General features: G+C 39.9%; 1 protein-coding gene across 1 annotated transcript in view; it reads right to left on the bottom strand.

Moving 5' to 3' along the window:
- The window catches only part of USP40 (ubiquitin specific peptidase 40), an 80,925-nt gene extending 77,065 nt beyond the window's left edge, over positions 1–3,860 (bottom strand). Inside the window, exons 1-2 of the mRNA XM_008065104.2 lie at positions 3,797–3,860; positions 2,429–2,640 (exon numbers count right to left, since the gene is read on the bottom strand). Coding sequence (XP_008063295.1) covers positions 2,429–2,627 — 199 coding nt within the window. The 5' untranslated portion in view covers positions 2,628–2,640; positions 3,797–3,860. The remainder of the gene's footprint in view (positions 1–2,428; positions 2,641–3,796) is intronic.
- Between the last annotated feature and the right edge of the window lie 11,979 nt (positions 3,861–15,839).

The raw sequence follows: 15,839 nt of genomic DNA, 5'->3' as shown, positions 1-15,839 counted from the left end.
GTGACTCATGCCTATAATCCCAGCACTTTGGGAGGCCGAAGTGAGAGGATTGCCTAAGCCCATGGGTTTGAGACCAGCCTGGGCAACTTGGCGAGACCTCATCTCTATAAAAAATTTTTAAAAAACAACTAACTAGATGTGGTGGCGCATGCCTGTAGTTCCAGTTACTTGGAAGGCTGAGGCAGAAGGATCACCTGAGCCCAGCAGAGGCTGTGGTGGCTGTGAGCATGCAATTGCACACCAGCCTGGGCAACAGAGTAAGACTCCAATTCAAGGGGGAAAAAAAGAAAAGAAAACCACCACAGCCCTAGTAATTATAGTTAAGAATGTTTATATTCTTCCTAAGTGCTGACACCGGGCAAAAGTAAACAACAAACCTACAAGTTAAGCACAATCATATCCCACTGATCCCAGCTACATTGTAATGGTAGCACAATAGAAACCAATGTAGCCCTACTCCTTAAGACAGTATTCCAAAATTCTTCACCTCCGGTTCTCTTCCAGTCCTTACCTTTTCCAAATTAGACTTACCTGTCAATCAGCATCAGGATTCATGCTAAGCTGTATAAGGAGTACACATTCTACACCAAGAATCAAACCATGTGCTTGGCCAGTGATGGCCTTTGCTGGAGAGGAAGCTGGCTTGGGGTTCTCAGTCCAACCCTTGACCTGCCCAACTCCTTTACCTTCTTTCTCAGTCTATTTGAGGCTACTTTTCTAATTCAAGTTGTCCTTTAGCTTCAGCTATATTAAAAACTGAAGTTTTATCTGTCTTAGGAATCTTATTAATGCTGAAAATTTTTAATGTTAGAATTACTGACTGCATCAAGAAGATTTTTTTTATGGAGGGGATATTGTCAAGCTAAGAGGCATGACTCCTTTTTTTTTTAATATATGCTTTCTTTTTCTTTTCTTTTTTTTTGAGTTGGAGTCTCACTCCGTCACCCAGGCTAGAATACAGTAGCATGCTCACGGCCACCCCAGTGTCAAACTGCTGGCCTCCGGCAATCCTTCCACTTGTCTTCCAAATAGCTGGAACTACAGGAGCATGCTACCACACCCAGCTAACTTTTTATTTATTGTAGAGATGAGGTCTTGTCAAGTTGCCCGGGCTGGTCCTGAACCCGCTGGCCCAGGCAATCCAGCTGCCTTGGCCTCCCAAAGTGCTGGGATTACAGGTAAGGCACCACTCTAAAATCCCACATGCAGTTCAATCCATTAGAATGGCCCTGGGAGGGGAACAATGGTAAATATTTACTATGTCTCTGGTTGCAGAAAGCTTAGAAGTAACAGAACACATCACAAAGATCTAATAAATTTGGTGGTGGTAGGAATGGGATTGTGGCAAACCACAGAGGACGAGTCAGGCTGTTGGTTCTCAATATGTGGAGACACTATGATGAGTTGAGTTACACAGCCATGTAGCGCTGGGAACCCCAATCAGGGGGCCATATGAAAGCAAAATAATGTTCATGCTGAGATCAGGAGAACGTAGGCACTAACACCCTTGTAGAGGAAGCTGGTTGGTGAGATGAGAATGGAACAGACATTTGGAGAGAAATAGAATCAAGAATTCAAGGGTCCAGTGGGGTCAGGCTGGCTTCTTGTAGTTGGTTTCTGGAAGATTCCCCTATATTTTTTCAATAACCTCCCTTTTAAATTTAGCTGCTTTGAGTTGGTTTCTTTTCCTTGAATACAATCCCTTACCTAAAATCCTTGGGTCTTTGGAATTTAGAATTTCCAGAATTTAGAAAGATATTTTAAAAAGTGTTATATATATAGCATTGTTACATTCCAAGCAGAGTCTAGGACAGTATCCATTAATCAAGCAGATTAATATTCCTGTAATGAATGTATGACTATGCACCACATGAGATAACTGAAAACTATAAATAGCCTCATACCAAGTCAGGTTCTGAAGCCAAGCAAGTTCTGGTCAGATCAGATCAAGGAAAGAGCCTTGTGGATTTCAGAAATGCAGATGAACAACTGTAGACCTGAATAAATAATGTGACATCTCTCCCCACTTCAAAAGGTAGATATAATTGTTTGGATAACTCTGGCTTAAGTATTATTTTGGAGAAATCTTAAAACTAAAAAATATAAACAGTGTAACAATAATGAAGACTGATACTTATGACAGAATTGTCTTTATGTTGTATTTTAAATTACAGAAATTAGAAAATATGTTGCTTTTTAAAAATTTTGTTACTAAACATTACTATAATCACACAGAATATACTTATGACAATTTAAGTTTCACATTTCTCTGCAGAGAGAATTACCAATTTGTAACTTACATTTGCAGCAATAAACACATATTGTGGAAAACATCTTTAAGACACTTGGATTTTTTTATTTTGCATAATGAATTACATGTAAAGACGATGGTACATATTACTAATCAAATGCATGTAACATAGCATACCTCTGAATTCAGGTGTGAAATGAAGAGTCTGAAGAAGGGAATTGAGGTAACAGGTTCCACCCTGATTTCTGATTCCACTTAAATTGGTGAATTCTCTAGGAGCAGGTGGCTCCAAAGCTTTAGACTTTAATTTCTTCCCTTTTCCACAATGATTATTTGACACACTGGAATAATCCTCTTCAAATAGGTCCCCAAACATTGTGAAACTAATACTACCCTTAAAAAAAAGACACGTTATATTAAATGCTTTCATTTCTTAAATAAGATTTTAATAAACTTTAAATAAAATTAAAATAAATTTTAAATAATTTTCCAAATCTTCCTACACTTGGATGTATCTATTTTGTTAAATCATTTCTTATAAAGTATGTACAGTAGTTTGGGTTTTGGTGACACTGTTTTCATCCTTGCCAGGATCCTAATTACCTGTGTGATCTTAGGTACTTAACCTGTTTTCTCTAGTGTAAAAAGACCCGTCCCCTACGGTCTTTTAAACAGCCAAATAGCATAGTAAAAGAAAGGCACTTAGTATAAAGGGTTAGGCCCACAATAAATGATAGCTGTTTTTAAAAGGGCATATTCACATAAGTGAAAAGAAAGAAAGTCTATCATTATACATAATGCACAGCTGGACTGACAAGCCAATCCTAGATTCCAAGAGTTGACAGGAACCTTGGGACCATCAATCACTCACTAAAATCTGTGCTTCTCACACTCCTCAGTATCTTATACCCGATTCTGACACTTAATTAAATCAATCAAATTAATTTTCTTTACAGTAGTTTTGTACGTAGTCCCAAAGCAGGAGGGCTGGGAGAAGGTTCACTGGGGGAAGGAGAAAAGACTCTGCCATTAAAATTATCGAACGTAAATGCCCTCCAAAATGTATTCACGAATCCAAACATTAGCCCCAGGGACTTAGGTAACCCGCTCAGGGTTTCACACCGAGTGTGGTGGAGGGTCACTTGGAGATGAGAAAGGTAAAGCGCCTAGCAGTTTTTAAGTGACAGGAAGCGCCGAGATGCAATTTTTTCCCTTTTCAACTCGTTCCTCAGAAGAAAAGCACAGAAAATAAAACTCGAGAGTCTGGCCTCGACCTCCTCGTCTAGCTTCCCTTATTCCTCACTCCCTCGGCCAAAGCCGGGGCCCTCCAGCCTTCCAAGACACCATAGGGCCCAGGGTCGCGACGAGGCAGAGATCCCCGCGGTCGGAGACCACTGACCCCACGTCAGGAAAGCGCCACATCCCCGGGCAGGCCCGGGCCGGCCCGGGCCGCCTCTCACCTCGCCCTCAGGAGGCGGTGCCACCAACGCCGTCCCTACGCTTCCCACGTCCCTCCCGAAAGCCCCGGCCACCAGCCCCACTTACTGCCTAAAGCCCAGACCCCCGCCCTGGCCAAAGCTCGGAGCAAACGAACCCGCCCCAATCGGGCGCCGCCATGTTAGGGAGGGCGGGTCTCCGGAAAGCAATTTATGGAACGCGGACTACGTCTCCCAGGATGCCCCGCGGGAACGCCGGCCCATCGCGCGGGGCCTTATGGGCAATGTATAATAGTTCCTCTGCCCCAAGTGCGTTGGCGTGGGAGTGGGAGTGGGAGTGGGCGTGGGCGTGGGAGTGGGAGTGGGAGGAAGTGGAAAGGTGGTGGCAGGGCTGCGCTCTCTTCCAGATCTGTTCCTGGGTTCGCGGATCCAACTGATTGTTATTCACCATCCATACTAGCTGCAATAAGGTATACAAAGATCACTTGTCTTTTAGCCTGACCAAATTACCTAAACGTGGGAAACAGTTGTACAAGGCTTCAAATTGGCCAAGCTCCCAAGTGTATCTTCAATATAAACCCTGTGAAAAAAATGTTCCACATTCCCTGAATTCCTCCTCAGTGTTTATCTCGTCTCCGCCAACAGTAAGTAGGATATGTAAACATACACTAAAAATATCTCAGGCGGGGCTAGGGGGCTCAGACTGTAATCCCAGCACTTTGGGAGGCGGAGGTGAGTGGATTGCCTGAGCCCGTGGGTTCGAGACCCGCCTGGGCAACTTGACGAGACCTCATCGCTACAATAAATCAAAAATTAGCCGGGCGTGGTAGTGTGCGCCTGTAGTTCCAGCTACTTGGAAGGCCGAGGCGGAAGAATCGCTGGAGCCCAGCAGGTCGAGGCTGCAGTGGCCGGGAGCGGCCACTGCACTCCAGTCTGAGTGACAGAGTGAGACTCCAACTCAAAAAAAAAAAAAAAAAAATCTCAAAATTATCCTCTTTCCCACTTGTGCATCTTCTGTGGCTATTTCAGTAGTCATTTAGGTTCTACTTCTGGTATCATCCCTATCCAATCCAGCCTCCGTGCAAGAATGCAAGAGGGAGTCAGGGAGAAAATAATTTTGACTCCAGTTAAAGGTTTGAAAGATTGAGAACAAGGACCGTGGTAGATGAAGATGGAAAGGAAGGAGTTAAAATAAATGTCAGACAAGGGAATTTGTGTTTGGAACGTCTGGGAGAGATTTGTGTACCTGGAAAGTTCAAGAAGTGTTGGTAGAGAAAGAACTGGAGGCAGAGGACCACTTAGGAGGCAAAAGCGTCAGCTCTAAGAAATGACAATGGGAATAGGCTGTTTTCAGCTTTCATTAGGCTTGACTCTAACTCGTGGTCCCCTTAGCAGCCTCCTCTGCAAGACTCGCCTCCCAGGCTTCATGACAGTCTATCTGCTGCTTCTCTTTCTACCTTTTTACTGCTTCTCCTTTGCCTGCTATGCTTCATCACCTCTCTTCTTACTAGCAGATATTCTTCAAACTTCCGTTTCCTGACCAGGAATGACCTCTGCAAGGTTAGTTCCATGAACTGGGGCTTTGCTTTACTCACTGCTGTATTTTAGCAAAATTCTTATTGATCTGATAGGGGCTCTTTTCTTTTCTTTTTTTTTTTGAGTTGGAGTCTCACTCTGTCGCCCAGACTGGAGTGCAATGGCCGCTTCCGGCCACGGCAGCCTTGACCTTCTTTTCAAACTTATGCTTTAACTTAGTGCCTCAAGCGAGATCCTGTTCAGACATGTTATAAGGCATTATTATGAGTTAATTTTGGTGCAAAAAAAATGAAATCCATTACATAATATACATTTTTCATGAACTGTTTGAACAACCCTTGTATATTATTTTATTAAGGATGGGCTACGCATTTTTATCTATTTGTCTGCTTTCTTATAAGATAGAGTAAACTTTGTAATAGTTATATTTTCTCACATATTGGCAGATGTTTGATGAAAGAGTGACTTTTTGAATAATTATGGTAAGGTGAAATAATGCTTTTTCTAAAACCAAGGAGACTACAGTTTTAGACCTTTCAAAATGAGGCATGACTTCCTGCTGTTGGCAAGACCAGGCAAGGAGTTGCAAGTCAGAGGTTTTAAGAGGCTGAGATTGTCAAAGGCTTCTCTCCCCTTTACCATCCATCGGGTATACCATCAAGTGCCACCCAGGTGCTGTCTGCATCTTGCACTTTGGCCAAGGGTGGAGCCCTGCCACTTCCTGAATTCAGTGTGGCTCATAGGGTCATAGTTTAGAGATATAGAAAACTTTATTACTTTGTATCACCTATCATCTGGAGATATCTATAAAATATGAAACATACTGAACCATATATAGTTTTATATATTTTTGGTTACATATATCTTTAATGAGATATGAAATATATGTTTATCTGTTAAAGGATATTTATGTATGAAGGTTTCTATACATGTGGAAGGTTATGTATGAATGTATATATTTTTTATTATAAAGTATGAAGTAGAATTCTCAAAGAAGAATTCAGATTTCAGAGGGCCTCCTAGACTAAGAACTCAACTACAAAAGGAAATTGGATGGAGCTCAACTACAAAAGGAAATTGCCATGGAACGACCCGTGGACACTGTCTATTTCTCCTTCCTTCTTTCAGATAGGCAGGCTATGTCTTGAAAAAGCATACAGTTTGTTATATCTTGGTGGACAACAGGAGTCAGTCTGAATTTCATCTGTCTGATGAGAAGGAAGTATTGGTTAATGATAGAGGGAGAGAGTGTGTGTGTGCATGTGTTTGTGTGCAGTGTCTCAAATTCTGCATAGGGGATTTTTCTGGATGTCTCTTGTAGCAAAAACTCATTGAGTCTCTTCAAGGGAATTATACCCAGTGATGTAATTGAATACTTGAATAAGGATGAGAGATCATCATACAGGGACATTAAAGTAGTTTTAGTGGGGGAAAAAGTAGTCACTCCCAGTCGTTTTTAATATTTGGTGAGTTCTAGTTGAACTGATGACGGGGTCCAGCTGAACATGATTTAGGCTCAGTCTATACCATCCAGGGCAATTGTAGCTCTGGAACTGGGGGTGAGATATGGTTACACAGGAAGAAAAGATCTGTGCTTCCTCCATTTCTCTAAGAATTGCTTTATTCCAAGATCCAAATTCAAAATTAGCTGTCTAACCAAGATTATTTATTTCAACTTTTTAATATCAAAGTTTTCAAGTATACATGAAAGAGAGGCTATAGGGTAATGAGCATATACCCATCCTTAGGTTAAATAATTTTTAATATTTTACTGTACTGATTTATTTATCCGTTTTTCTTTCATTTTAAAGAAAATTTTTGGCTGTCATTTCTTAAAGGAAATTTTAGACATGCCCATTCCATCCTTAAATGCTTCACTAAATGTGAAAAATAAGAAAAATTTGTTAAATAGCCACAATATCATTATAACCTAATATAATCAATAGTTCATTAATATTGCCTCATTTTCAGATCATATTTAAATTTCCTCTGAGTGTCTCAAAAATTCCTTTCACAGTTTGATCAATGGTATAGAGTTGGGAATCCAGAAACAAACCCATACATCTTTGGCCAATTGATTTTTTGACCAGGGTGCCAAGACCATTCAAATAGGCAGGAATAGTCTTTTCACCGCAGGTCACTGGGACAACAGCATATCCACATACAAAAGAATGAACTTGAACCCTTCCTTCATATTAGATACAAAAATTAACTTGAAATGGATCAAAGACCTACACAGAATATCTAAAACTGTAAAACCTTTAGAAGAAAACATTTGAGAAAATATTTATGACCTTGGATTTGGAAATGGTTTCTTAGATTGTGACACCAAAAGTATAAGAACAAAGGAAAAATTGATTTATTTGACATCAAGTGAAAAACTTTTGTGCATTAAGGGACACTATCAAAAACATGCAAAGGCAACTTGCATAAACTCCCACATTAAGATGTTCAAAGAAACACACACATGCCCTGACCTGGAGGCTCACAGGAGGTGATCAGAATCCCAAAAGACATAATACTGAGTGTTAAGAACCTGAAAGATCAAAATTCCCTAAAACAATCTGGAAAAAAATAATTTTAAAATTCTTTAAAAGATTTTTATTTGTCTTGTTAAAAGGGGATTTATTTGAGAAACATATAAAAATAGAAGCCACTTTTACATAGTAAATTGGCAATACGGACATACATATCATTGGAAGCATAAACACTCAAATATACAGGTATAACAGTTATGAGAAGGTAGACCATATTCATAAATAAATAGGCCAAAAGGGAAATGTATCACTGTAGTTGGTAATTGTTTGCACCCAGCTGTAATTTATAATGTCAGTCATCTGAAGTACCCTGAAGAACAACCTGCCTTTTGATGAGATCAAGCATACACCTCTGTGGGTTACCACTATACATACAGTGGCCCAAAGAGCTGAGATTTTGGGAAATTTTATCTTTCACAAATGCAGATGTGAGTCTATAATACTGAGTGATCTATCACAGAAACAAAGAACTAAGTATCACATGTTCTCACTCATAAGTGGACCTTGAACAATTATCATAATACTATAAGAAAGGGATTGGCAGCAGTTGGAAACTGGCGGGGGATGGGGGTGTGGGATTGGCAGTAGTGGGAAACTGCCAGGGGAGGAGGGGGGTACACTTCATCAACAAGGGTACCTGCACAATTAGCATTTGTATACCTAACCCTGAATTTTACCCCACATCTTCAAAATAAAAATTTTTTTAAATGCATATGTACAAAAGGACATTTTTTTTTTCATTTATTGAAGAAGCTTCAACATTTTTTAGTACATGCAAAATGCTTACACACAAAGTCAATATTGTGATAATGCACTTTTGTGGAGTAGAATTTGCAAAAAAAATGCATAAAACAAATTAAAATTCCCAAATTCTCTACACGGTCCATACCTTCAGTATTGGAAATAATGTGAAGATGAAATACATTTCATAGCAAATTGTAAAACATAATATTGATAATTAAAAATAGTGAAAAAAACTTTTAAAAAGTTGAAGGAAAGGAAAAAACAAACCTATTTTATAATTGTAATTTTGAGTATTTTTGCTGTTTAGATATGTTAGATTTCAAGGATTTAGTCCTTAGGGATTTTGATCTTTCAGGATTCAACATTCAGGACTGTGTCTTTCAGGATTGTGATCCAAACCCCTTAGAATTTTGTTCTTTAGCACATCCTGTACAAATGTAAGAAGACACAACTCCCCCAATCCTGGGAGCTTCATGAAATTAAGTAGTTTACAGCAGAGCTTTTCAAGCTATCTATGTTTAGGAAACAGCATTAAACATTCTTTTATAGTACATTTCAGACCCATATTTTGTAAAATATAACAAAAATGAAATGCTAAAAAATGAAATAAAACAAAGACATAAAAAGGCAAAACTACTAATGATTGCTTGGATGACACAGCTACATCAATTGCTATAAGGTTTCATGGGCAAGTGACACTGTGAGTGGTGACCATACCTTGAGCAGCGCTGTTTTAGACCCAAACCAGACTACATGAGTAGTGTTCAGTAGAAATAAAAAGTGGATCAGAGTCCTTTCTTAAATAAACTAAATACGCAGTGATAAATACTGAATAATTAGTGAACACCAGGGCAAAGTTCATCATCAGGTTCTTGTTTTCCTTGTAAGCTTTTGTTTTGGGAACGTAGCAACATTTATCTATCTCTACTAAGGTGACAACCCATACAGGTTTGCCTGGACCATTCCTAGTTGTAGCACTGGAAGTCCCAAACCTGAAGACCCTTCATTCTCCAGCAAACAGGGACAACTGACCACTGTCACTGGATCACCAAAAGCTGGCCACATTATCAGGAGCTTGGGCAGTGAAACTTCAGGAGGCTCATCACTCTTTTCTGCGTTCTGCACATGATGTCTAAGGGGTGACAAGTCACTTCCAAGTAGAAGCCAGGCTAGGAACTAAAGTCATTGTGTCCTAGAAATACTGCTAGAAAGAAGAGAAACGGACCATTGAGGAGCCCCACAGCAAGAGTTTCACAGACTTCTTTTGTTCGGGAAGTGCAGATCGTTTATCACTCTCCCAGTCTCCTGGAAGTAGGGACCCTTCTCTGGCCTCAGTGGATCTATCAGCCAAGTCTCCTGTTTTCTAAGGATCATGGGGGCTACACCCCTGCCAGAGCAATGCTAAGTGGAATTGGGTCTGAGTTCAGCCCTTTCCCTAAACAATTCTTTTTGGAAGGCTGAGCTCCCTAATGTGCCCACTCTCTAGAATTCTTTACCATTTCTTCGTGATGAATTTTCTCACTTTCACCTTCAGACCTTCTTGGGATCCCCCCATTATAATATGCAAATACACACAAGAAAAAAAAAGATGTACTAACAAACACACATATGCTTGATGTGGAGGCTCTCTCCACAAAGCATCCTATTTTTTCCCTTCCTAAAGGGGTGAGCCCAGGGGCAGCATCCATTTATCTTGACACTTACCCTTTCTGTGGTTCTCTGACATTCACGGAGTCAGAGGTCAAGTGTGGATTACTGCTGGTTCTTTTTGCCAGCTTCTCTCTCCTTCAGTCTATCCTGAGGACATGATATCAAACACGACATACCACCTCTTTGGCCTACTCAAGATATTCCTGTGGTTTGCAATCCCCGACCAGCTATCAAGATTACCCATGGTCTTTCCTTCCCTACCCTCCTTGGCTTTATTTCACACAGTTTTGAATCTCTCTTCTTTCCAGCTCCCCTGTTACTTTGCCCTCTCTATTCCATTTTTCTTTTTTATCTCCTCCACCTACATCTTTCCTGTCACTTCCTCAGCATGACTCCTGCCCTAGAGGGGTCAACGAGCACTCATTGCCTTAAATTTGGAGGCAGTGAGAACCATCAGGGTTCCAGGCCCTGTGTGCATCCCACCTTGTCCTTGCCGTCCTCCACTTTCCATCCACCTGTCCTGCTTTAAGACCCACCTTGCAGTCCTTGAGTTGCAGACACCAAGACTGTTTGGAGAGATTGTCCAACTAGCTCCCACAATCTCTCTGATGAATCCTTCATTATGGGTAGCCATAGTGGCTCTACTTTTCTGACTGAACCCTAAGTGAGATGTGTTGGATGTACTGCTGTTACAGAGTACCACCTTGTACTCTGTTTGATGTGAAATACAGGAGACAAAAGGGATGGGAGTGAGGGAAGAGTTTAGCCCATGGCCCCACTGGAGTTTCTGTAGGAAAGGCAAGGCAGGACAGGGGAAATAATTTCGGATTGGCTGGTTTCAATAATCTCAACGGGCTCTAAGCTATAAGAGTGAGACTTCTGCTATCTCTAACAATTGGTTGCCAGGAGAGGAGCATTCAATCCCTCCTGCCAGATAAGTGGGTTTAAGATGTGGAAATATCATAATATACAGAAAATTTAAAAATACAAGCAAATACAGGAAGTATGCTTCTTTTCTTATGGATAAATACCTAGCAATGAAATAGCTGGGTTTTGTGGTAAGTGTATGTTTATCTTTTTAAGAAACTGTCAAACATCTCTAAGTGGTTGAATGATTGTGCAGAGCCATCAGCAGCCTATGAGAGGTCAACTCTTCTACATGATTATCTGCACTTGGTGTTTTAGTCTGTTTGCATTGCTATAAAGGAATACCTGAGGCTGGGTAATTAATAAAGAAAAGAGGTTTATTTGTTTCACAGTTCTGTAGGCAGTACAAGGAGTGTGGCCTTGACATCTGCTTCTGATGTGGTACTCAGGTTACTTTCACTCTTGGAGGAAGGGGAAGGAGGAAGGTGCCAATCGCGTGGAGAGAGAGAAGGAAGAGAGAGAGGAGGGAAGATCCAGGCTCTGTTTATCAATCAGTTCCTGGAGAACAAATAGAGTGAGAGCTCACCCATTACTGAGAGGGGGGCAACAAGCCACTCATGAGGTATCTGCCCCATGACCCAAACCCTCCCACTTGGCCCCACCCCCAACATTGGGGTTCAGATTTCAACATGAGATTTGTTGGGGACAAATATTTAAACTATATCACTTGGTACGATCAGACTTCTTTATTGTAGGCTTTTTAATGGATGTTTAAATTAAATTATCATTTTAATTTGATTTCTGTAGTCACTAATGTTGTTGAACAACTTTCTATGTGCCATCTGTACACCTGTATATCTTCTTGTGTAACTGTCTTTTGAAATCTTTGTCCATTAAAAATAATTTTTTTCTCATTATTGAATTTTAAAAGTTCTTTATATATTCTGGTTTCTCTTCAGATTGTTTAAATCGTTCACCTTTAAAGTTCTTTATATATTCTTGATACAAATTTTTAAATGAGATATATGCTCTGCAAAGATTTTCTCCCAGTCTGTGGACTGTTTTTTAAAATAACTTTTTAATGTTAAAATAAAGTTAGATTTATAGCAAGTTTGCAAAAAATAGCACGGAGAATTCCCATGTAACCTGTGTCCAGTTTCCCCTGTTGTTAAATTTTATGTTACTGTGATACATTTTTCGTAACTCATTAGTCAGTGTTGATACATTATGATTAAGTAAAGTATGTTTCCTTCAGATTTCATTAATTTTTGCCCAATTTCCTTTTTCTTTTCTAGAATCCCATCCAGAATACCACATTCCATTTAGTCATCATGTCTCCTTAGGTTCCTCTATCCTGTTAAAGTTTCTCCAACTCTTTTTGTTTTTGATGAATTTGGCTGTTTTGAGAAGTACCGGTCAGGTTTCTGTAGAATGTTTCTCAGTTGGAGATTGTCATATTTTTGCATCATGGTTTGACCGGGGTTATAATTTTGGAGGAGAAAGACCACAGAGGTAATGTCTTCTTGCTTTCTTGCTTATGGATATCCAATTGTTGGAAAGACTATTCTTTTCTCACCAAATTGACCCTGCATCTTTGTAAAAAAAAAAATTGGTGTTCCTACATCTGAATCTATTTCTGGATTCTCTATTTTGTCTATTTGTTCTGATTGTGAAATATTTGATTACTATAGTTTTGAAATGATGAATCTAATTTTTTTTTCTTTTTTCCCAAGTTGTTTTGCTCTTGTAGGTCTTTTACATTTCTATGTAAATTTTAGAATGTGTCAATTTATACAAAACAGCCTCCTAGGATTTCAGTTAATATTTTATTTAGTCTACAGATCAAGTGGGGAGAATCAGCTTCTGAATTGTTTTGAGTTTTAAAATTTATGAACATATCTATTTATTTAGGTCTCTCATCAGTATTTTGTAGTTTTCAATGTAAAGTCCTTCACATCTTTTGTCAGATTTATCCCTAAATATTTCATATTTTTGATGCTAATTGAATGGTGTTTTTGTTCCAATTTTCCATTGCTACACAGTTGAACCTTACACAATGCATGGATTAGGGACACCAATCTGTCTTTACAGTAAAAAATGTAATATTCCTGTTGAGTCCCCCAAAACTTAGCTACTAATAGACTACTATTAAACCAGTAGCCTTTCAGATAACATAGTCAACTCACAATATGTTGTAAGTTACATGGGTTATATACTGTATTCTTACAATAAAGTAAGCTAAAGAAAATGAATTGCTATTAAGAAAGTAAAAAAAAAAAAAAAAAAGACCAAAAAAGAAAGAGAAAATGTATTTACTATTCTTTATGTGGAATTGGATCAACATGAAGGTGTTTAGCCTTATGGTCTTCACATGAACAGGATCAGGAGAGAAAGACAAGGGGTTGGTTTTGCTATCTTAGCGGTGGCAGAGGTGGAAGAGGCAGAAGAGGCCGTAGGGGAGGCAGAAGACAAAGTTGTCTATGTCTACTTGGTGTAACTACAGAAAATACATCAAAATTTTTATTTAACACTTTGATTTTTCATTTCTTTTTTCTTTTTTTTTTTAGTTGGAGTTTCACTCTGTCGCCCAGACTAGAGGGCAGTGGCACGCTCCCCGCCACTGCAGCCTCGATCTGCTGGCCTCCGGTGATACTTCCACCTTCCAAGTGGCCAGAACTACAGGCACACATTAGCACGCCCGGCTAATTTTTTATTTATTTATTGTAGAGACGAGGTCTCACCAAGTTGCCCGGGTGGGTCTCGAACCCGCGGGCTTAGGTAATCCACTTGCCTTGGCCTTTTCCCAAAGCACTGGGATTACAGGCTGAGCCACTGAGCCCAGCCGATTTTTCATTGCTAAAAATAGTTTTATACCTACTAACTTTTTCCCACCATTTCCTTTAATCTCAGTGCCCGTATCATAGAAGGGCCCATGTCACAAAAGAAGTCAGAAGCAGTCTTGATTAATTTAAAACTTTCTAATTGTCTAATGTCCATTTATTTTCTGGCATTGCTTATCTTACATCCTCTTCTTCATCGTCTGGTACTGATTTGATAGCATTCATCACCATTATCAAGTCATATTATTTTAATTCCTCTGATGAGGTGTCTATTAGCTCTTGAAGTTCTCCAGGATTCATGACTTTAAACACTTTATGCCCCAGTTTTTCTTCCTGCCACTTCCACAAACTCTTTCATGATTTCCTCGGTTGGGCCTATAACAAATCCTGTGAGTCATGGACAACATCTGGACACAGTTTTCTTCAGCAGGAATGTATTGTTTCAGGCTTGATGGTTTTCACAACCTTTTCTATAACAACAGTGGTATCTTCAATGACGTAATTCTTTAGATGTTTATGATGTTCTCTCTATCGATATTCTCTTCTACAGCCTTGACAATTCTTTCACAGAGTACCATGTGTAAAGGGCCTTCAAGGTCTTTATGACCCCCTTATCCAGAGGCCGAATTAGCAGTGCTGTATTTGAGGGCAAGGAGAGCACTTGGATGCTTTCAGTGTTGAACTCATGGGGTTCTGGGTAACCGGGGACATTGTCCAATATCAAAGGAATATTCAAAGGCAGTCCCTTACAGGCAAGGTACTTCCTGACTTCAAGGACAAGTATCGATGGAACCAATCCAGAAAAAAGGGTTCTTGTTGTCCAGGTCTTCTTCTTGTACAACCAGGAGACAGGCAACTGTTGTTTATTTTTTCTTCTCAGGACATGGGGGTTAACAGCTTTATAGATGAGGACAGTCCTGGTTAGAAACCTGACTGCATTTGCACGAAACAGTAGAGTTAGCCTAACCCTTCCTGCCTTAAATCCTAGTGCTTGTTTCTCTTCCATATTAGTAAATGTCCTTTTGGCATTCTTTTTCAAAACAGGACACTTCTATCTTCATTAAAAACATGTTCTGGCACACAGCCTTTCTGCTCAATAATTTTTTTAACGGTGTCTAGGTGCCTCTTTTTTGGTGCAAGGTGCTTCTCCAACTATCCTGAGATTTTATTTATTTATTTACTTATTTTTTTGAGTTGAAGTCTCACTGTCGCCCAAGCTGGAGTGCAGCGGCATGCTCACTGCCACCGCAGCCTCGACCTGCAGGGCTCAGGTGATCCTTCTGCTCCAACCTTCCAAGTAGCTGGAACTATAGGCATGCGCCACCACACCTGGCTAATTTTTAAAAAATGTATCATAGAGACGAGGGCTCACCAAGTTGCCTAGGCTGGTCTTGAACTCGTGGACCCAGGCATCATTGAAGATGCCACTGTTATTACAGAAAAAGCTGTGAAAGCCATCAAACCTGAAACAATACATTCCTGCTGAAGAAAACTCTGTCCACTTGTTGTGCATGACTCAGAAATTTGTAATAGGCCCAACTGAGGAAATCATGAAAAGAGATCGTAGCTGTGGTGGGAAAAAAAAAGTGGGGCATAAAGTGTTTAAAGCCATGGATCTTGGAGAAATTCAAGAGCTAATAGACACCTCATCAGAGGAAATAAAAGAAGAGGACTTGATGATGGCAATGAATGCTTTCAAATCAGTACCAGACGATGAAGAAGAGGATGTAGGATGAAGATTTTTAGAGTGTATTGGAATATCTACATATATGATCATGTTGTCTGTGAATGAGATTGCTTTACGTTTTCTTTTCAATTTGGATACTTTTAATGTCTTTTTCTTCTCTGACCTCGGCCTCCTAAAGTGCTGGGATTATAGGTGTGAGCCACCACACCCAGCCTTATCCTGAGATTTTTAAAGCCGTATTTCTTCCTGAAATTTGTAAGCCATCCTTTGCTGGTATTAAGTTGTCCAGCT

This window comes from Carlito syrichta, unplaced genomic scaffold, assembly GCF_000164805.1.
Source record: "Carlito syrichta isolate Samal-C Ts95f unplaced genomic scaffold, Tarsius_syrichta-2.0.1 Scaffold308158, whole genome shotgun sequence".
In the NCBI taxonomy this organism is placed as follows: Eukaryota; Metazoa; Chordata; class Mammalia; order Primates; family Tarsiidae; genus Carlito; species Carlito syrichta.
This window is presented reverse-complemented; position numbering and strand designations above follow the sequence as displayed.